This window comes from Rhizophagus irregularis, chromosome 25 (genome assembly GCF_026210795.1).
Source record: "Rhizophagus irregularis chromosome 25, complete sequence".
NCBI classification, from domain to species: Eukaryota; Fungi; Glomeromycota; class Glomeromycetes; order Glomerales; family Glomeraceae; genus Rhizophagus; species Rhizophagus irregularis.
Window position 1 is genome coordinate 1,405,693 of NC_089453.1, and position 22,232 is coordinate 1,427,924.

General features: G+C 30.6%; 6 protein-coding genes across 7 annotated transcripts; 5 read left to right on the top strand and 1 right to left on the bottom strand.

Annotated features, from left to right (window-relative positions):
• Window positions 1-937: 937 nt before the first annotated feature.
• Window positions 938-1,530, top strand: OCT59_016779 (uncharacterized protein; the record flags this gene model as incomplete). The annotated part of the gene is made up of 2 exons (XM_066145913.1): window positions 938-1,289; window positions 1,394-1,530. The coding sequence occupies 2 exons, from the start codon at window positions 938-940 to the stop codon at window positions 1,528-1,530; spliced, it is 489 nt and encodes a 162-aa protein (XP_066003650.1).
• Window positions 1,531-4,159: 2,629 nt separating this feature from the next.
• On the top strand, window positions 4,160-5,227 carry OCT59_016780 (uncharacterized protein). The gene is made up of 4 exons (XM_025332045.2): window positions 4,160-4,237; window positions 4,306-4,386; window positions 4,471-4,497; window positions 4,567-5,227. The coding sequence occupies exons 1-4, from the start codon at window positions 4,208-4,210 to the stop codon at window positions 4,666-4,668; spliced, it is 240 nt and encodes a 79-aa protein (XP_025178080.1). The 5' UTR covers window positions 4,160-4,207; the 3' UTR covers window positions 4,669-5,227.
• On the bottom strand, window positions 4,648-10,842 carry OCT59_016781 (uncharacterized protein; the record flags this gene model as incomplete). 2 transcript variants are annotated; one of them, XM_025317514.2, is made up of 19 exons in its annotated part: window positions 4,648-5,022; window positions 5,087-5,194; window positions 5,258-5,706; window positions 5,775-6,021; window positions 6,085-6,179; window positions 6,251-6,382; window positions 6,596-6,810; window positions 6,880-7,255; window positions 7,329-7,573; window positions 7,648-7,897; window positions 7,967-8,188; window positions 8,277-8,408; window positions 8,482-8,688; window positions 8,757-9,059; window positions 9,140-9,689; window positions 9,787-9,949; window positions 10,042-10,143; window positions 10,254-10,460; window positions 10,617-10,842. In XM_025317514.2, the coding sequence occupies 19 exons, from the start codon at window positions 10,840-10,842 to the stop codon at window positions 4,746-4,748; spliced, it is 4,506 nt and encodes a 1,501-aa protein (XP_025178081.1). In that variant the 3' UTR covers window positions 4,648-4,745. The 2 variants fall into 2 exon arrangements, with proteins under 2 accessions (XP_025178081.1, XP_066003651.1); XM_066145914.1 differs by lacking the exon at window positions 10,617-10,842 and adding an exon at window positions 10,545-10,572.
• Window positions 10,843-11,081: 239 nt separating this feature from the next.
• Window positions 11,082-14,115, top strand: OCT59_016782 (uncharacterized protein; the record flags this gene model as incomplete). The annotated part of the gene is made up of 10 exons (XM_025326048.2): window positions 11,082-11,133; window positions 11,429-11,450; window positions 11,536-11,569; window positions 11,655-11,687; window positions 11,786-11,998; window positions 12,084-12,184; window positions 12,253-12,385; window positions 12,454-12,616; window positions 12,688-12,878; window positions 12,965-14,115. The coding sequence occupies 10 exons, from the start codon at window positions 11,082-11,084 to the stop codon at window positions 13,952-13,954; spliced, it is 1,932 nt and encodes a 643-aa protein (XP_025178082.2). The 3' UTR covers window positions 13,955-14,115.
• A 124-nt stretch (window positions 14,116-14,239) lies between these two features.
• Window positions 14,240-18,568, top strand: OCT59_016783 (uncharacterized protein). Its single transcript, XM_025317515.2, has one exon. The coding sequence runs from the start codon at window positions 14,261-14,263 to the stop codon at window positions 18,395-18,397; it is 4,137 nt and encodes a 1,378-aa protein (XP_025178083.1). The 5' UTR covers window positions 14,240-14,260; the 3' UTR covers window positions 18,398-18,568.
• A 628-nt stretch (window positions 18,569-19,196) lies between these two features.
• Window positions 19,197-20,849, top strand: OCT59_016784 (Prohibitin-2 subunit of the prohibitin complex (Phb1p-Phb2p)). The gene is made up of 4 exons (XM_025317516.2): window positions 19,197-19,361; window positions 19,571-19,732; window positions 19,801-20,368; window positions 20,435-20,849. The coding sequence occupies exons 1-4, from the start codon at window positions 19,220-19,222 to the stop codon at window positions 20,460-20,462; spliced, it is 900 nt and encodes a 299-aa protein (XP_025178084.2). The 5' UTR covers window positions 19,197-19,219; the 3' UTR covers window positions 20,463-20,849.
• Window positions 20,850-22,232: the final 1,383 nt, after the last annotated feature.

Here is a 22,232-nt window from a genome sequence, read left to right on the forward strand (position 1 = left end):
TCATTATTTTAATAAAAAAAGCAAGACAATTTAGATAAAAAAAAATTTTATTTATATTTTGTTATTTTTTTTCTTTTTTTTTAGAAAATTAGCTCTTCTAATTTTTAAATATTTTGAATTTTGCATGTAGATTTTTTCTTTAAGTCTTTATATTAATAAAATGTTTATTAATTAACATTTTGGTTCATCCTTTCTTTTTTGGGCTTTTTATAGGAATTTAGCTTTAAACTTTGAAGAAACTAAATATTTTGGTACTAAGTTATTATGTTAATAACTTCTTATTTTTATAAAAAATTCAATTATTTGTTTTCTATTTCATGAATTTAAAATATATTTAAATATATGTAATACAAATAGATTAAAACTGCATAATACAAATATAAATTTGCTAATATATATACAAATTTATATTCAAAATAGCTCATAATTAAAATATATTTAATATAACTACATATAAAAAAGTGGCTTATATACAGACTTATTTGGCATAAATTTAAATATAAAAATGGTATAAATTTATATATAAAAATAGATTAAAGCTGAACTACAACTTGAGTAAGCTTAAAATAAATACAATACGCCAAATGGGCTCACTATATAATGCTAATTTATGGATATAAATTTGGTATAAATTAATGCAAAAACTTTTTATTGGGATAGTTTAAAATAAATAATATTATATATAAAGTTAACTTATTATATTTTCTTTTTGAATTTATACTATTGTATGGTCCGATGCGAAAAGATTTGTACCTCACCAAAAAAGGGATGGATTTACGCCAATAAAAATATCGTACGACTTAAATAAGGTGGGCTGATATTCAAGAATTTGTTAGAACATATCCAAACACACATTCTCTCAAAAATTTTTTTCCATACCATGTATTCTCATTTCCTGAAACGAAATGGTGCACCATTAACAGATAACGAAAAATCAATGATAATTAACATTCACAACTATCTTTTGGGGGATAGCTCTACAAGTAATGATCATCATAAGCTAACATTACGCAAGCATATTGCTGAGATATTGGGTGTAGCTGAGGGTACAGTTGGAAGTATGGTGTCGGACTGGTACAACCGCAGTGACGATACTTTTACACCACATAAAGTCCTCGGAAGACCTAAATTTCAACCCGATGAAAATGTTTCAGAACTTTTGCGTACAAAAATTTTGGATGCCAACAAAAAGGCTGAGCAACTTTCCACAGTTATCCTACGACAGTATCTTCTAGAACAAGGATATAATTTTTCTAAATGGAAGCTTCTTCGAGTATTACATCGCTTGGGTTATTATTTTGGCAAGGCTAAGAACGTAGAAACATTCTCCATGAGTCACCAAATAATGTTGCATACCGTTGCCGTTATCTTCAATTTCGTTTTGCTAATTTAGAAGGAAAAAATGATGTTCCACGTCGTCCAGAAGTCTTTCTTGATGAGTCTTACTGTCATTTACATCATACTTCACGCAATACATGGGTTCCCCATCAAGGTGTTGTTTTAGCACCTGGACATGGGTCCCATTATTAGTAATTTTTGGAGCAATTATTGTATTCTGAAATGGATCTTCCAACAAACTACATGGTGAACTTGTTCCCAACTCGTTCACATTTGGGCCCAACAATTAAACCTCCTAAAACCTAAAGATTTGAAAAAGAAACAATGTCCATAATGGGATAACATTCCGCGTTGTCAAAGATGCAAATATTATGCCAAATCAAGTAGATTATCATGGAAATTTTAATGCAGAAATTTTTGAAGACCTTTTTTCAACTCTTTGTAAAGCACTTTATGAAAAATATGGACCTGTAAATATTCATATGGATGGAGCAAGTTATCATAAACGGCGGGTTGAAAATATTCCAACTTCAAATACAAAAAAGCAGGAAATAATTGATTGGCTAAATGCTCACAATATTGTTTTTTCTAATGAATTAAGAAGACCAGAACTTTTGGAGCTGGTTCAAATGAACAAAGAAAAAGGTGACATTTGCTTATGTTAAAATTGCAAAACAGTATGAACATGAAGTTTCATTTACCCCTCCATATCATTGCGAACTTCAGCCAATTGAAGGTATTTGGTCAGTTGTGAAGGGTGAAGTTGCACATTCAGGCCCACATCCAAACCTTTTATCTGTTCGAAATACACTTTTAAATGCTTTTAAAAAAAAAATTACATCACAGGTAATCATTGGGTTCTGGAGAAGAGCACTTAAAAATGCTAAGAAATACTTAGAATTTGATGATAACGCACAATTAATGGATGAAGATTTTTGACGAATATGATAATTCTGATGAAGATTGCGTTATTTAATCTAATATTCATATTTTGATTTTCCCAACATGTTATTGATATAATTAAATAAATAAAAAAAATTTACATAATAAAAAATTTTTTTTTCGGTTCTCTGTTTAAGGTACAAATCTTTTTGCACCGGACCATATCATAGTAAAAAATAATCTTAAAATTTGAAGTAAAGATTTTTATTATAATATATAAGAATAAACTAACCAACCAAATAAAATAATTTTAAGAAAGGAATTTGCTAAACCTTAACTTATATGATTAAGGATGAGTCCGCAAATGATTTTCAAATTCTGCAATATTGCAGATTTTGGAGTTGAATTGCGGTTAGTAGTCTGCAATTATGCAATTCTAATTGCTGCCCATAACTGTCAGTTTTGTATATTTATAAAAATGCCAGAACTATGAGTTCTGGCATTTTCTTTTGATTTTTTTTAATTTTTATTATATAAAAATGCCAGAACTATGGGTTCTGGCATTTTTTTTAATTATTTTTTACATAAAACGCTGGGACAATAAGTTCCAGCATTTTTTTTAAATTTTTTTTATATAAAAATACCAGAACTACGAGTCTCAACATTTTTATAAATTTTTTATATAAAAATGCTGGAACTATAGGTTCTGGCATTTTTTTTTGACTTTTTTTTTATTAAAAATACCAGAACTATTAGTTCTGGCATTTCAATTTTTATTTTTATTTATATAAAAATGCCAGAACTATTGATTTTAGTGTTTTTTTTTACTTTTTATAAAAATGCCGGAATTATTATTTCTGGCATTTTTTTAATTTTTTTTTATTAAAATTGCCAGAACTATTAGTTTTGGCATTTTTTTTGCAGTTATAATAAGAGAAAATGCTGTTTCTGGCAGTTTTCCCAATTACTGATCCATTTTTTTCTAAAAAATAAAATCATTTTTTTTTTAAATTTTGTTAATGAAAAATGTAAGAGGAAATATATTTTTTAGTAGTTAAATTAAAAAATTATATTTCATTAAAAAAACAATTAGTTTTTTTTGCGAACATTCCGCAAATCTGCAATTATTCGCAATCCCGCAAATATTCCGCAATTGAATTGCGGTAACTTGGATATTTGCGAATTTGCAGAATATTTGCGGGATTGCAGATAATTGCAGATTTGCAGATCTGCAGATTTTAGATTTAATGTTCTGCAATACCATAAATCGCAATTATTCTGCAATTACATATTTGTGGCACCATCCTTATATATGATGGCAGTTCCTTTTTTGCTACTTAGTGATATTATTTAAACTACCAGTATTTTCTTTACTATTTACCAATATATTGTTATTTTAAACTTTGGATTTTTTACATTTCTTTCCAAATCTTATAGTTTCAAATGCATATCCTATTCTTCCTCAAAAACTCACTTAAAACAATTCCTATTTTCTTCAAAAAATGAATTGGATGAACTGGATGATGTATTCAGCTGATCAAATTTGACTTAAAGTCTTTAGGCAATTGTATAAATTTGGATCATTTTATTTAGAGAGCTTCAATAGAAGTTTTGATCAAAGTGAATTCATATAAAATGCCAAAATCATTATGGTGGGCTTTTTTGATATTATTAAGTCTTGTGATCACATTATTAACTATCAATAAAATTCTCTGCACCTTAGAGGTTTAGCATTCTGATCTCCGCAGTGGATTCATCACTAATTTCTGATACACATGAGAAAAGTTCATTGGCTAATTTAGTATTAATTTCTGCGGTATGATTTCATACTAAGTGTAGAATTTATTGAAAAAAAAAATAAATCTAATTCGCCAAGTCACGTTACCGAAATTTTTTTTTGGTGGATACCCTAATATTAATAGTAAAAATTTCTAGCGGGTGACCTTTATAAATCACAAAATCAAATTCATAATAAAAAAGTTTAAAAATGGGTGGAGCAAATTTAGAACTCTTTAAGGTATATAATTAAGCAAAAATTATTTATTCTCAAGTTTAAAACTAATCTCTTTTTTTCTTTTATCAAAGTTTAGTGTCTATATCTTTTTCCCAATAGCTACGATGTATTATTTTGGTGCTCCTGAATTTTATGATAGCCATGTAAAACAGGTAATAACTTTTTGTAATTATTCATTTTCGCATTCTTTCAATTTAATTTATCGGTTTATCTCTTTTTTTTTTAATTTTACGAAGATCAAATTCTGGCCAGAAAAAACAAATGTAATATATTTTATATTCTTGAATTTATTTATACTTTGTCATGAAAATAATTTTATTTTTTTTATCTAGCGTCCCCCTACTACTCGAGATGAGATTTTAATTGAAATAGAAAAATTAAAGGCAAAGAAAAAGATACGTGAAACTCGTGTAGAAAATTCAAACATCGTGTAGTAACTGTACGATTAATGTAAATATTTTAATGCAACGCGTACTAAAATATAAATACAAGAATTATCCTTATTTCCCGATTATTTCCTAACATCAATTATAGTTAAAAGATGTGGTGTATTGGGCATTTGTACATATCCTTTCATTCCCCCACTACTTTCATTTCTTCCTCCTGAAGCATTTTGATCATCATACTTTACTGTTAAACGCCATCGATTTATATCATATACCCCAGATCTATTAAAACATGCTTTAACCACGAACGTTTGTTCTTCATTAGCTGATAATGTAGCATATTTAAGTGTGGATCCCATCCAATGAAATATCATCGGTGTTATAACTTTGTGAAATGCATTGCTAAGGGAGAGAAAGCCTATATTAATAAATTTTTATTTAGCATTCGGTTGATACTCTTTATTACCTTCTGTTTGTTTCATGTTGATCAGGTGAAATCATCTCTAGTGTAAATCCAATTTTTTTATTCCAAGAACAATTTTTTATAGATATTGTAATAGGAACAATGCAAAAACTATCAAAAGAATAAATATTAAATAAAATTAGATTTAAAATTTTTAAGTTATAAATTATTTACCTTTGAAGTTCAAAATCGTGCTCATATATGTCCATGCATTGTATAACAAGCTTCAAAGGACTATCATCCTTAAAATTCTTATTTTTAGACAAACTGTTTAAAAGTAAAGCTCGCTCTCTGATAGTTTGTTCAAATAATGCTCTATTAGGAGCTGAGTATATACTTAAACCTTGAAAGGGATTTTGTTGAACTCCAAGGTTTATACCAACAATGTAATGATGTCCTTGGCGTTGTAATGGGGTCGAAGATACGTCTGAGGATACAGAAGATATGTTCCAATATAATGCTAAGTCGACATCGTTTGTATTATATAGTGTGAAAATATTATGATACTTATTTGAGGATATGAAGGGGAACTGATTTAATAAAGTGTTAGATCTCCATTGAACACGCGAATTCATTGAAAATCCTTCTAACGGTTTTGCCGAATTATTAATCGTACGGTCTCTCTGTTAAATGATTTTTTTTTGTTATAAAAAATTTTAAAAGAAAAATTATTGATTGATTAAATACTTACAAAGGGAATATTTGTTATAGTAAGATTTATTGGAGATGGCTCTGATTGTAAGTTCTTTTCGCCTATTAATAATCGTTCTAATGCATTAGACGTGAATGCTTCTGGAGTTATATCAGTTGTATCGTTACTTTCTGAGTTAGTCTCATTAACATTATCATTTGTGGAATGCTTTTCAATTCTATTTATTCTATAATAAATAAATATAGTCTGCCGTGGAATTATTGAAGATTTAGAATCCGCATCTTCGCTATAAATATTATATTGTATTAATTTATAATTCATAAATAAAACAAACCATATTGATTAATACCTTGATTCGTTATTTATGGGTGATATTATCCAAGAAGGGCTAATTGAAGAAAGCTGAACCAACTGAAATTTCTCATCACTTTGCAAATTTTCGATCTTTATTCATATTTATATAAAGTGAATCAATAGAAATTGTGGAAGACATGAAATAATAAACAATAAATTACCTCTACACCCAAAATAAATTCGTTTAAACCTCGAGTGCTTGGTCTGGTAAAAGCATTAATTTTAAGCGAAGGTAAAACTTGTGTTGTTTTAAAATAACGAAGGCTTCTATATTTCATAGCCATATTATTGTCCTAGAATTACGAAATAAATGTTGAAATAAATAAAATTTGCAATAATAAATCATAATATTAAAAGCATTTCCAATCAGGCTATACATAAGTGAAGTTCTGTGTAAAATCTAAAACCTTTTTATAGAATTTTTTTACAAATAGTAATTTCCTTACTTTAACCATAACCCTTATTATATTAATTCATAATTCAAAATATTTAAACACATATAATACCTCTGATTCATAAGTAAATAAAAATCGGAACATATGTTTTCCAATGCGGTCTCCACGAATCCAAATTGGTATTAAGGTTGTTTTACCAGGTGCAAGTGAAAACGATGTTGAATCTGGATTTATACATTCTTTTTGTGGTAATGGAATATTCTTTATGTTGGAATTAAAAATCGAATTTTTTATTTTTAATTTCTCGGTTTTCAGCGAACCATTATCTGAAAAATAACATACATCGTTAATCTTATATGAAACTATTAGAAAACTTTAACTACTTAAAAATTTACCATAAATTTTTTGTTCCAACATCTCAGCATCACCAATACAAAAAAAGCTGGGATGGCTCATTTTCACTCGTAGGTCAGTAAGGCCTTTTTGTCCTTTGTTGTTTATTTCCAATACAACCTGAGTTACTTCTCCAGAAAATAATAATTCTGGAAAAGAATGAAAAGCAACTTCAAGCAATGGCATTGGAGATGTCACCATTAGGTCTAATGATCGATCTGTAGCGTAAACTACACTCATACGTTGCTCTTTTGTGTCGTTTAAGCGTTTTCCGTGTCTCAAGAACTTTTTTATTCCATGAACAAGAGAATTTAGAGTATATTGAAGTCCAAGGACTTTAAGTGTACCTTGTTTCTTAGGTAATACGCGTAAAGATATCTAAAGAATTAAATAAAAAATATATTCTATAATTCTTCAAAATGTTTATTAATAACAAATTCGCACTGTTTACCGTTTTCTCTTCCAACCCTTGTAAGCACACTTCTGGAAGGATTTCCAAGTCAAATGCTTCAAATTTAATAAACTTTATATCTGCATTATCTATATTCTCATTTTTCTGTGACAGTTCTTTGTTATTTACTTCATATGGACTACTGGAATCCTCTAAAGGAATATATTCACATTCTAAAATCAAATCATTGATATTTATTTGAATGTGCATTGGGTTGTGAACATTGAGTTGGACAAAAAACGGTTCTAAATTTTCAATAATATAAAGAATAGTTAAGATTATTAAACGCCATGTTTTAAGGAAGAAATTTCATACATACCTCCTACAGCACAGACGGTTCTATGTAAATCACTACCTAACAGAGATGGCTTTTTTCTTGGTTTTCCATAAATATCTAATCCAGTGAAACCCTCTTCTAGAAATTCTTTTTCCATTATCCCCCAAATTTCGTCATAATCGTTAGATTGGTGGTTGGATAACACAACCTTAACAGAAGAACTATCAATTATCGGAATGGGTAGTTCTTGTGGTTTTAAATTGAAATCTTTATCATTCTTTAAGGAATATTGCTTTGAAAGGAAAAAAAAAATTAACCGTTATCAGAATATATAGAAATTCACATTAAGAGTCGGCATTACCTTATAAATAAATAAGAATTCTTTCAAATATGCACTCTGTTGTGTAGCTGGCTGACGACTTGCTCTTAATAACTTCAAGAAAAACTTAAGAGACGTATCAAGGTCACCTAAATGAAATGATTGTCGACCGAGAGTGAAATGAATATGATCTTCAACTAATGACCAAGAATGATTTTCAAAAACTTTTGAAGCGGCGAGATAACACCTATACGCATGCTCACGCTGAAGAATATTAAGGTAAGAGTAAATAAATATAAACGAAATTCGTTGTAAGATTCTAATAAAACGATTCGTCATATTCATCCTTAACCTGGTTACATTTCCCATATCTATGACCAGCCATAATCATATGAAATGCGTATTTTCGAATCATTGGTCTGGGACATCTCAGAAAAGCGAGCGCAGCTTGCTCCAAAAAAAATGCACTACTCAAATCAGAGTCCTAATAAAAACGTAAACATACATTTAATAAATAAATAAATTTTATCTATCTATTTTGTTTTAAATTAACCTACATCACTGGTCATTCTAACTAATGCTGCTGGCGCATCTTTATACAAATTCCTAAATTTTAACATTTCATAATATAACAAAGTTGCTTTTGTTGCATAAAATGGTGCTTTAGCACGGTTAAGAAAGGCATTTACAGATTGCTCAAAATAATGATCGATATCTTTTCCAATATTTGTTGAGGCCATCAGAAGACAGATACCAATCATTTCCTTTATTATAATCATAAATAATAATCAATTAATGTTGCAAATATCATATTTATTAAATAAATGCTTACTTGAGCACCAGCATAAAACTTCCATGCTTTATCTGCCGAAAAATCTTTTTTAACCGTATCATACACGGAATGCGCGAATTTATAATCTCGTAACATAAATGCATAATCCGCTAATTTACGCATTTGAGCTTCAGGCGTATTATATGCATATATTGGAGTAACCAGATTATTATTATGAGGATTAGATACGTAAGGAGATTGTGCTGATTGTGAATTCATTGTTATTGATTTTGACCCTGTACTAAAATAACGTCTACCGGCACTAAAAAGACGACCAGTAATTCCGCGTCGTGATGATGCCACCTATAAGTAGTATTACTTGTGAATTTACTATTGTGGAAAACCCTTAAAATTAAAAAAATATTTTATTATGTAAAATCCACCTGTTCATTCCACTGTCGAATATTTCTTTCCATATAAGGTATTAAACTTTTCCTGACTAATTCACCTATAAAAGTATGAATGCCAACAATGTCCTCCTCACTTAAGTATTGACCATATATAACAGGTGGTGGTGCAATATTTCCTACAAGATTAAAATCAATAGCATTTTGTAGATCAGCTCCAAGGTTCTCTTTACTGAAAATCATTTCCTCGTTAAAAGATGATGTCGGAGAACTTAAGGTTGACATGGTAGGAGATAATGGAAGAGAATAACTTGAAAGTGAAGTTAATGAACTCTGACGAGAGTGATGTTCAGAAGAAGTTGATTGCGAAGAAGATGGAGTAGAAAGAAGAGCCTGAAGGATTTTATTTTCATTGATACAAGATGTCCATATATCTGTCACAAAATTACTAGATTTAATAGGGGAAGTTGGCACAGAAAAAGGATCATTCTTCTCGGATGGAACCGTTAAAGATATAGAATTTAGTTTCAATAAATGACAATCAAGCTTATAAGTTCGTTTCATTTTTTCAAAAACTTCCTCAGAGCTAATTTAATAGTAAATACATTAAAATAAACTTAGTTAGTAAATTAAAATTCTAAAAAAAATGGAAATAGAAAATGAAATGAAATCAAAATACACACTGCTCCAGGGACACTTTGTGATTATCGTGTAAAAGTACATAATATTTTAGAATATTCGGATCCATAAAACCTTTTTCAAAAATAGGTGCTGGCGGCGTTGTATTGCTAAGTTGATGCAAAGTGTTATCGATATCAGGGTCGGATGAACTTACTGCGATTATGCCTAAAGTTTGTCATAGCACAAAAATGTGTTAAGGCCTAATATTCTAATGATTGAAGTTCAATATATTATTTATTCTAGGTATTAAAGGATACACGCAACAGGATGATCGAAGGTGTCATGCTCAGATACGCCAATAAATGCAAAAAATAGTCGCCGATACTCAGAATACCATGGTGTTATATCATCCTGATTTACTAATAATATTTACCAACAGAATAAGTCAAAAAATTTAGAATAATTTAAATATCAATAATCAATAATAAAATTTCATTGCAATAATCTAAAATTAAAATTATGGAAATACCTGCCAAATACTTTTCGTTTACATCTGATTTCTTAGAAATCGGTGGTAAATCATCTAAAATGGTAGGTTTACCGATCGATTTTACTTTTTCGGCAATAATCTGAGAAGTAAGTCGAACATCGGGTTGCTCTAGATTCATCAAATGAGCAAAACGAACCGTAAAGTTCTCTACTGGGTTCTTTAAACCTTGTGAATCTTCAACATTGACTAATTAAATGGAAAAAATAAATGAAAAGATAGCTTAAGTGAAAGTGATTATTGAATAAAAGAAGGTAAAACTTCTCAAAGTACCTAATCTATGTCGAATTTTAGTTATCATACTTGTACTTTACTGTAAGGCGCCAAACTCATTCTATTACGAACCTCTTCCTTCAATTAGATCCCCAAAAGGTTTAATTAGAGAAAGGAAATCAGGAAAATTGTTAACTTGACAAACTTGATCTGCATCTTGTGAAGATATAACGGCAATCCTTGGACTTAAAACTCGCGTAACGAAATCCTTGGGAGCTTGAGAATTAGATTGTTGTATAGTCGGGGTTGCCGAGCGAGATAGAGTTGAGCCAGAATTCGAACGACTCAGGGATTCCATCGGCTTTAATTTACGTTCAATTTACCTTTCTTTTTGTGAACTCTGATTATCTTATGATGACGATGATCATCATCATCTGGTGGTATCCAATTTATGATGAATATCCCTTTATAATAGAATTTCTAGTCACAATAATTTCTATTCTTATCAAGATCTTGTGACAAGCTCCTTTATAGTATAAGAAGAAACAATTTGAGATAATTGTAAAAATGCTTAATTCTTGTATTTTTTTGTTATTGATGTATTCTTATTTTAGAAGAGCCGATTTATCGCTTAATTTGAATATTCCAAGTCGGTCAATGCCAAAATATGAACTGGTTTACGAGTAGCACTAGAACTATTGCCGCAGTCTTCTGCTTACATAATCTCCGACAATCGCCGATCATATTTGCATTTTTGTGATCAATTTACGCACATTGTTGTCAATGCATTCTGCACACCCACAAAAAAACTTTTTTCTTTCCAGACTTAAAATTATTGTATACTTTACCGATTTTTATTACTTTTTGAATTCAAAATCGTTAGTTTTTTCCCTTTTAGGTTTAGACTTAATGAACTTGAAAATCATTTCGCCTTGCAAAAAAAGCACTTTTGTTTTTTCTAAAATAGTAAGTGTAGGATATACAAATACTAAATACAAAATATTTATTTTACAAATGTAAAAATTTCAATATTCCCACAACCTTCGTTTAGTAACTATAAAGAGAGACGAAATAAACTGTTTAGAGTACGTTAAACCTTTCTGTATATCTATTATCTTCTCGTAATTCGGATATCTATCCAATTTTGTTTTTCGTTGATCTTGCTCCTAGTTCAACTTTCTTTTGTATAACTTAGAGCGAAAGGTGAGGAGTTTACTTACATATGTATACAATTTTGAATAAAATATTATCTCTTTTTCAGACATAATTTAAGAACTGACTTATACGCCTTTACTTTTTAGGTTATGTCGGAAATACAAACAAATTCTCCAATTGTTCAGGAGAAGTGTTTTATTCATGAACAGGACACGACAATAGTTCCACTTAGCAAGGAAGACGTTTTGGTACCGGGTATTGCTGACAAACATCCGAGGGATATGCCGGAAATGGCATTTGTTATCGCTTTTTGCATCCAATACAACGAAGCGGTGGGAAACCTCAACTTCCTCCCAGAGGTAATATCTTATTCAAATGATGAACAGGACTTTTTTTTTAAGTTTCAATGAACGTGACTTCAACATGTCTGTGCTTTTTTAATAGGAGCTAGAAGATGCAATTGTGCGCCGCGAGCCTGTCGATCTAGTGGAGCGTATTCATCGCTACTTTTTACGGAACGTTTTAAACTTTCCAAAGATAATCGAGTAAGTGTTAGATAATTATTTGCTTAAATGTCTTTACATTTGCTAAATAGTTTTAAATAACAATATAGCAAGCGATATTGGATCAGAAAATTGCGCGAGCACTTGCACGAAAGAATTGAGAAGAAAGAATTCATTTTCTCTTACAATCCTTTTGATAGGATTAAAAAAAATAAGTACCATGAGCTCTCGAATTTTGAGAAGGTAAGTTATGGAGTTAACTCACTTTGTATTAAATTTTACATTATGCTTCATCTCTGTTTTAATTTCAGGTTATGATTTTGAAGGACCTGGTGATGTGGCAGTTTAAGGGATCTGAAAAGATCAAAGCTATGTGGCAGTTTAAAGAATCTGAAAAGGCTCAGACTCTCCGCCCAGTTGAGATAGAAGTTCTAGGTGTCGACAGCAGGGAGTCGACCTACTTCTATTTAGGTGGTAAGTATCTTTGGCCAATGTTAAATTTTCACATAACGTCCTATTCTAGCATTGTATTTCTCCATTTACAGTTGGAGCACGAATATATAGAGAGATCCCATCTGCTGATGATACTCAGCAATGCGTTTGGGAGGCACTAACAACAACATTACAAGATCTTAAGGAACTAGTTTCTGATCGAGTTGAAATAGACCCTGATCGATCCGAGGAGGATCGCCTCTTGTACAAAAGAATTTCCAAGGAGTTGATCCCAGATGTAGAAGTAGGGTTGATTTTAATTTCTTATCAAAAAAAACAAAATTATTTTTTACTAATTAAATTAAGTTTTGTCGGTTTTTTTATTTATAGTATCAGTTTGAAATCAAAAGAGCAGCCGAAGAAGCGGCTAGAAGAAAGAAGCGCGGCAAAAAGCCTGCGAAAAATAAGGTTCGATACAACAAATCACCGAGAAAGGTGCTTTCGGTTGAAGAAACTGACGATGAAAATAATATTCAAGCTGACGTTACTGCGTCTGATGTTGGCCCAGCGCTTTCGGTTTCGATGTGGTCAGTGACGCATCCTTCCACAAATTTGCAGCCGGTACAGATGGCTCATGATGTCAGACGCTTTTCTGCTAATCAAATGGCGAATTCGGATTTAAACGGCGTAACTACTTCCACAACAACCGTAAATTCCGCCTCTCAATATGATGATGATGATGATGATGATGCTTCCACAACCACTTCATCGAGCATCCATGAAAAAAATCAATTGATTTATCAAAGCAGCTTTACGGAAAGACATACTGAGACCAGCACACCAAAAAATGTGATCTTTCATAAACGTCGAATGGAAGAAGAAACTTCTGATGATAATGACTCAAATGATTCTGATTATTATTTGGATTCTAACAAGCGCGTAAAGTTCGGACTTAATAACGATGATGTTATGATTCATAAATCTTATTACGATGATACCACCAAACGATCCAACCATGTGAAGGGAAAAGGAGTTCTTCGTAATGAACTGCATGGTAATTTAGAATTTGAGAATGCCGACATTGTTAATAAGGATGCGTCTAAGAATAAGGGCAAAAATGTCCTCCGTGATGAAGGACCAAGTCAAATAGTTGGTAGTTACATGAATCATTGCTACAACACCGCCAATGTCACCAATTTATCAGAAGTGGTTGACCGGGAAATTTTCAGGCCGGGACCAGAAGAACTTGATAAATTGGAGTGGTCCCTAAACCACGTGTTCTTCGAGGAGTTAGAAATCTTCGGCGAAGACAGTGATTCTGAGCTGTCTGAATGTTGTGATGCTTGTATAATGGAAGTTGATCAACTCTTAGCGCATTGATTTCCTCTTTTAAAGGAATCTTAATGTATATGGTATAATTATATTATTATGGACAATATTGAAGGGATCTAAATTAATTGATAATGATTACGAATGAGTATAGAAAAGATAAAAATGTACATTAGCAAAACAAACTTGTATTTTAATATTTAATTGAATGTAAATAATTAAATTTGCTAAATAATTTATGTAGAATTATTAATTTATACACGTCAAAACCGCCTAATCACGTGATTATGCGTCATTGATGGATTTTTTTCTTTTGGTTTTTTAAAATTTTTCTTCAATTGGTGTAAGAAAAAAAAAATGTTAATTTTGCCAGGTAACCCCGCGCTTTCAGACTTCAAAAAAAAAACATTATTAAAAAATATTCAAGCATATGTTCCAATAGATACAATTACGGCAATATATGTTCATTTTATACAGCCTCGTAATGAAGAATCATTAAAAATATTAAAAGATTCGAAGTCAATAGAAAGAAAAATTTTAGATAATCTGCTTAATTATGGAATTATTAATACAACCAATGACTCGATTAATAAAATAAAAGAATATATAACATCCCCAAAACCAATCGCTGATCCACACATTTTAATTGTTATACCAAGACCAGGTACAATTTCGCCTTGGTCTTCTAAAGCGACAAATATATCTTATATGTGTAATTTAGAACAACATGTAGAAAGAATTGAACGCGGTGTAGCATATTTATTTGGCACAAAATTAACGGTCGATATGAGACATATTATTTCAGAAAAACTTGTTATGCTGGATCATTTATTATATGATCGAATGACTCAAATTATTGTTAATCATCTACCATCATCTGAAACTATTTTTAAACACGGTAAACCCGCACCTTTAAGAATTATCGAATTATCAAGTGATAGTAATGAAAAATCTTTAGATCATAAATTAGTAGCGAAAAAAAAGCTGATTAATGGAAATAAACAGCTTGGATTGGCGTTAACAGATGATGAAATTGATTATCTAGTTGACGTTTTTGTTGGTGATTCCGAAAATAGTTTGGATAGAAATCCAACGGATGTAGAATTATTTATGTTTGCTCAAGTTAATTCGGAACATTGTCGGCATAAAATATTTAGAGCTGATTGGATAATTGATAATGAAAAAAAATCGTATTCATTATTTGACATGATTAAAAATACTCACAAATTAAATCCTCAATTCACTATATCGGCTTATTCTGATAATGCCGCGGTACTAGAAGGATTTAGAGCCACAAGATTTTCTCCCAATAGTGATTTTAAGTATAATTTATTTGAAGAAGATGTACATATTGTTGCAAAAGTTGAAACTCATAATCATCCAACAGCAGTTTCACCTTTTCCTGGTGCTGCAACGGGCTCTGGCGGTGAAATTCGTGATGAAGGATCTGTTGGTCAAGGATCTAAACCAAAAGCTGGGTTGACTGGATTTAGTGTTTCAAATCTTTTAATTCCCGGTTACGTTCAACCTTGGGAAATTGATTTTGGAAAACCTTCACATATTGCTTCCTCATTTGACATCATGATTGAAGCGCCGTTAGGTGGCGCTGCTTATAATAACGAATTTGGTCGGCCTAATATTACGGGTTATTTTCGTACCTTTGCTCAGGAAGTTCCTATGACTAATGAGACAAATGAAATTCGAGGATATCATAAGCCTATAATGATCGCTGGTGGATTAGGCACAATTAGGCCCCATCATGTGTTTAAGAAACAAATAACGCCAGGAGCTCATTTATTTGTATTAGGCGGACCTGCTATGTTAATTGGACTTGGTGGTGGTGCGGCTTCTTCCATGACAAGCGGTGCTAGTGATGCTCGTTTAGATTTTGGATCAGTTCAACGTGAAAATCCAGAAATGCAACGTAGATGTCAACAAGTTATTGATGTTTGTACAGCATTGGGCGATAAAAATCCTATTCAATCCATTCATGATGTTGGTGCTGGTGGATTATCTAATGCTTTTCCCGAAATTGTACATGATAGTGGATTAGGATGCATAATTCAATTACGCGCTATTCCAAATGATGACCCTGGAATGTCACCCATGGAAATATGGTGTAATGAAGCACAAGAGAGATACGTTTTGGCTGTAGCACAGGATAATATCGAATTATTTGAGAATATTTGTAAGCGTGAAAAATGCCTTTTTGCAGATGTTGGGGTTGCTACAGAAAAGCAAGAGTTGATCTTACAAGATAGTTTGTTAAAAGCTACTCCGATAAATCTTCCGATGTCAATTTTATTTGGAAAACCGCCAAAGATGTTACGTGAAACGACTACTTTAAAACCACATCGTATACCTTTTGACATATCTCTAAAGAGATATTTAGTTGATGTTGCAGATCAAGGTGAAATTTTAAAAGATGCAATAAACCGCGTTCTTCGACTTCCATCAGTAGCTTCCAAATCTTTTCTAATCAATATTGGTGATAGGACTATCACTGGATTGGTTGCACGAGACCAAATGGTTGGACCGTGGCAAATACCTGTAGCAGATGTTGCTGTTACAATATCATCGTATGGTGTTGGAATTAACGCGGGAGAAGCAATGGCGATAGGTGAACGTGCACCAATTTCTTTAATCTCACATGGAGCGTCAGCACGTATTGCTGTAGCCGAAGCAATTACAAATCTTGCAGCTGCAAATATTAAATCTATTTCTCGTATACGTCTGAGTGCTAACTGGATGTGTGCGGCGAATCATGATGGTGAAGGTTCAGGTTTATATGAAGCTGTACAGACAATTAGTTTGGAGCTTTGCCCAGCTTTAGGAATTAGCATTCCAGTTGGAAAAGATTCAATGTCAATGAAAATGAAATGGAAAGATGAAAATGATAACCGGAAAGAGATCATTTCTCCATTGAGTTTGGTTATTACGGGATTTGCAACTGTGGTTAATACTCATAAAACTTTGACACCTCAATTAAGAACTGATATAATAGAAAACACAATTCTTGTGTTTTTGGATTTGGCGAATGGTAAGCAAAGGATGGGCGGATCAGCTATTGCACAAGTCTATAAGCAGATAGGCAATGAAGTTCCAGATGTGGAAAGTCCTAAGTTAATTAAGTCCTTTTTTAATGCTATCCAGGATGTTCGTCAGGGTGAATATGAAAGTATTTTGGCATATCATGACAGGTCTGATGGCGGATTATTTGTTACTATTATTGAAATGGCTTTCGCTGGTCATGTTGGAATTAGTGTAAATATTTCATGTATTTTACAAAATAATGATGTTATTGGAGCTTTGTTTAATGAAGAACTTGGTGCTGTTATTCAACTTAGACAAAATGATTTTGAAAATGTTACCAATGCATTTGTTAATTTGGGTTTCCCAAAGGAAAATATTTATCATATTGGCGATGTGTCTCCTGATAAAAGTCAAGATATTCTGATAAAAAAAGATGAACAAATTTTATTTAAATCGTCACGTGTTGAACTACAACGTACTTGGTCCGAAACTTCTTATCAAATGCAGTCAATAAGAGATAATAGTATATGTGCAAAAGAAGAATTTGATAACATATTAGATGTTAATAATCCAGGTCTACATTTTCAATTAACATTTGATCCATCACATGACGTTACTCTACCTTTTATTAAGTGTCCTGAAGAAATAAAGCCAAAGGTAGCAATTCTTCGAGAACAAGGAATAAATGGACAAATCGAAATGGCATACGCTTTTCATCTGGCAGGTTTTAAAACAATAGATGTACATATGTCAGATATTTTATCGGGTAAAGTTACACTTAAAGAATTTAGAGGTATAGCAGCGTGCGGTGGATTCTCATATGGTGATGTTCTTGGAGCAGGTTCTGGATGGGCAAAATCTATATTATTACATTCTAATGCAAGAGAAGAATTTGAGGATTTCTTTAAAAATCGGCAAGATACATTTGCATTAGGAATATGCAATGGATGTCAATTTATGAGCCAATTAAAAGAGTTAATACCCGGTACGGAAAATTGGCCTGTATTTAAAAGAAATAAAAGTGAACAATTTGAAGCAAGATTTAGTCTCGTTAAAATAATTAAATCCGAGGAAAAGTCCCCAAAGGTTACACCTTCAATATTTTTAAAGGATATGACAGGTTCAAGACTCCCTATAGCAGTTGCACATGGTGAAGGTAAAGCTGAATTTTCTAGTGAAGAACAGATGAAAAATTTAATTCAACAGGGATTGGTTGTAATCCAATTTATAGATAACTATGGTAATGTTACAGAAAAATATCCATTTAATCCGAATGGAAGTCCAATGGGAATTACAGGTTTACAAACTCCAAATGGTAGAGTATTAATTATGATGCCTCATCCTGAAAGAGTTATTATGAAAGAAGCAAATTCTTGGTATCCTATTGAGGAGGGAAAGAAATGGGGTGAGGTTGGTCCCTGGTTAAGAATTTTTAGAAATGCTAGAATTTGGGTTGGTTAAAATAGTAAATTTGTAAAATACTATATACAGTCGATCCCCTTTATAGGCACCTTCCATATAAGAACGTGATTTAATGAAATAAGTGATAAAATACGCGCTATGCAGTATGCGCACTGATCTAGGTGTTAAGAGAGAAAAATATTTTTTCCATCCAAAATTTTTTGAAATATGCAATTTTACAAATTGCACAATAAAAAGTTTAGAAGGTTAAAATAACCATAATTCAATCAGATTATCATGTATTTACCACCTGAAAATCCAATCACTAGAACAAACTTTTTAAATTGTAATTATCTGTTATGTACTAAATAATGATCTCACAAATGTAAAATTATTATCATTTGAATCTTCTCAATGAGACGAATGTAATGAATCTAAAATCATAAAAATCCAATCACTAGGTAACGAATACACAAATTTTAAATTTTAAATTATGTGAACTTATATATTTATGTTTGCATAGCATAGTTATATGCAATATTATACCTGTTACATCTTATTAAATTTCATAATAAAAGTACTTGAAAAAAATACATCGAGGATGCATGAAAAAATATTATGAAATATTATAAAAAAATTAGAATTGAAGGAGTTAAGAGGATAGAATTTATTATTAAATTTTTATTTAGATTGATAAATAAAAACATATTTAACTCTAATTTTTATATTCAATATATTATATGTATATAAATTTTCTACTGTATTTTCAATTAGACCCTCACCAATAGGCACACCTCATTATAATCACACCATAGGGGTGTGATTATAGAGGGGGTTGACTGTACAAATTTGATCGATAAAAAAAAAATTTCATATCATAGAATGGCTTCACAAGGAAGACAAGCTATTAACAGATTGGGTGGAATGCTGCCCAAAGGTGGCGGAAAGGGTTTATTTACTGGCGCAGGAACTTTAATTATCTTAGGTGCTGCCGGTCTTGGAATAAATGCCAGTTTGTTTAACGGTATTTGAATATTTATGTTCTCGAAGTTTAGTGTTTGAAAAATTGAAAGACCAGAATGCAAATTTTGGTATTAAAATTTGATAAAAATTTAAATTGTATAATTATCATATAGGAAATAATTAAATAAAGAATTATTGTATTGTGATTTTAAAAATTCTTTCCGTTATAAATTTATGATAAATTACAAGTTCATTTATTATAATTTATAGTTGATGGTGGTCATCGCGCGATAAAATACACCAGGCTTTTCGGAGTCAAAAAAGACATCTATAATGAAGGTACACACTTTATGATTCCATGGTTTGAAACACCGGTCATTTATGATGTGAGAGCAAAACCAAGAAATATTGCGTCTTTGACTGGCACAAAAGGTAATTAATTGATTAATTTATATATATGTTATTTCATATTCTTAAAAATATTATTTTTATTCATATAGATCTTCAAATGGTCAATATTACATGTCGTGTTTTGTCCAAACCAAAAATTGATTCTTTACCTACAATCTACCGAAATCTTGGAACTGATTATGATGAAAGAGTTCTTCCGTCTATTGTTAATGAAGTACTCAAATCTGTTGTAGCACAATTTAATGCATCGCAATTAATCACTCAACGCGAACGAGTTTCGCGTCTTGTGAGAGAAAATTTGACACGCCGTGCACTAAGGTTTAATATCATCCTGGATGATGTTTCCATTACGCATGTTGCATTTTCCCCTGAATTCACTCACGCAGTTGAAGCTAAGCAAATTGCCCAGCAAGAAGCTCAGCGTGCATTTTTTGTGGTGGAAAGCGCTAAACAGGAAAAGCAGTCTATCATTATTAGAGCAGAAGGAGAAGCTGTATCGGCAGAGTTAATTGGTGAGGCAATTAAAAACAAGCCTGGATTTATTGAGTTGAGAAAAATCGAAACGGCTAGAGATATTGCTGCGATTATAGCGAAATCTCAGAATCGCGTATTATTGGATTCCGAAGCTTTATTGTTAAATGTTGCTGATCCGGAAAGGTAATTATTTTTGGGGGTTTCTTTCTTCTTTGGAAATTAGATTCATTTATTATTTATGTTTTGTAGGCACAAGAAGGATTCAAATCGAAAATAAGCGTTTGAATTTCATTTGGAATAAAAACCAATTAAACTAATAAATTCATCTTAAATATTGAATAAAAAAAGTAATTTTAGTGGAAGGCCTTTCAGTTATATATCGAAAAGAATTTAATTACCTTAAATTCTGACGCGTCATAAGACCAAATAAATGAATCTTTAATTTTTGTTTGATTAAAAAAATCTTAGATGTAATATAATATGACTACTCTTGTATGGAAAAACAAATACACAGTGAAATTCGATAAACCGGATCTATCGGTTCCACTAAAAATATCCGGTTTATCGGGATATCCGGTATAGCGAAAAAATTTCGATATATTGGAAATCTATTATACTGAATTCATGCTAATAAAATTAATATACACTATATTTTAATTTTTTCATCTTAGTTTAAGTCATAGAGGCCATGAAAAATAGGTAAATAGCTAAACTGTACTGTACGAAAATATTTTAGCCAATCATAACTCATTGTATACTTTTCAAATTTTTTCAGTTTATTTATCGTACAATAAAATCTGATTGGTGAATTCTCACTTCGTACAGTACAGTTTAGCCAACCGTACAGTACAGTTTATATGTATACTCCATTGATAGATAGCAAAAGGGTTGTTATATAAAAGGTTATCGAAATTGCAGAATTTCAACCTTATCAGAGCAGATTAGATATAGTATTGTAGTAAGTGTTTAAAAATTAGCACCAGTTTCAAAACGAAAGTTTAAACCAGTATAAAAGGATTTGTTAGAACTCATAAGCTGAGTTTTTTATTTCTGAAAATAGCCTCGAAAGTATCTTCCAGTCTTTAAATTTGATTATATTATTTTCTATTTCTACTCCCTTTTCAGTGATTTGAAACATTTGATGATTTGCTTCTTTTTCTAATTGTTTATTATTTTTGAAGTTGGCATAATTTCCTGGCAGTTAAATACTTATCAAAATGAAAGTGTCACTTTTTGAGTTAAATACCTTTTTTAAGGAAATGTATTTTGGACTAATTAAATTATAATCACATGATAAGTGCATTTTTTAATACTTTATCTTTTGGTTCTTTCCATATAAATAGTTTTATATTATAATTGTTATGTAAAAATATTATAATACTGCCTTATAGAGAAATTAATGAGAAAAGTGATTTTTTTTAAATTATCCTTACTAGAAGTAGTTAAAAAATGATTTTACTTTACTAAAAATGGCCAATTTTTTGAAATATTTTTATAGACCTAGATACAATGGCTTTCAAAACAATTGTGCAATTATTTTGTAAAATTTTTAAAATATATCAAGATATATTTAAGGTATTTTTGAGATTAAAATATTAAAATAATATCAAAGTTAATTATATTATAATAATAAAATAATAACAAAAACATTAAAAAATTATTGTGATATTATTTTGAATTATTTTTATAGACTTAGATACAATATAATTACAAAATAATAGCAAAAGTATAATAAAAACATTTTGATGTATTAAATGTATTTTTGTAGTATTTTAAAATTATTACAAAATCATTTCAAAAAATTGGCTATTTTTAGTAAAGTATGTATGCATAAAACATTTCTGGAATTAATTATTATCAATTTAATAGAAATAGTAAAAGCCAAATGAAGAAATATTAGTATAATAACTATTAATACAAATTAAAATCAATATCTATTTAGCAGGTTATAATAAAATTTAATATGTTTATTAATATTTGAATATTTAATATATATCAGATATATTTTGATAAATATAGAAGCTTATTTTACATCAGTGGATTTGTT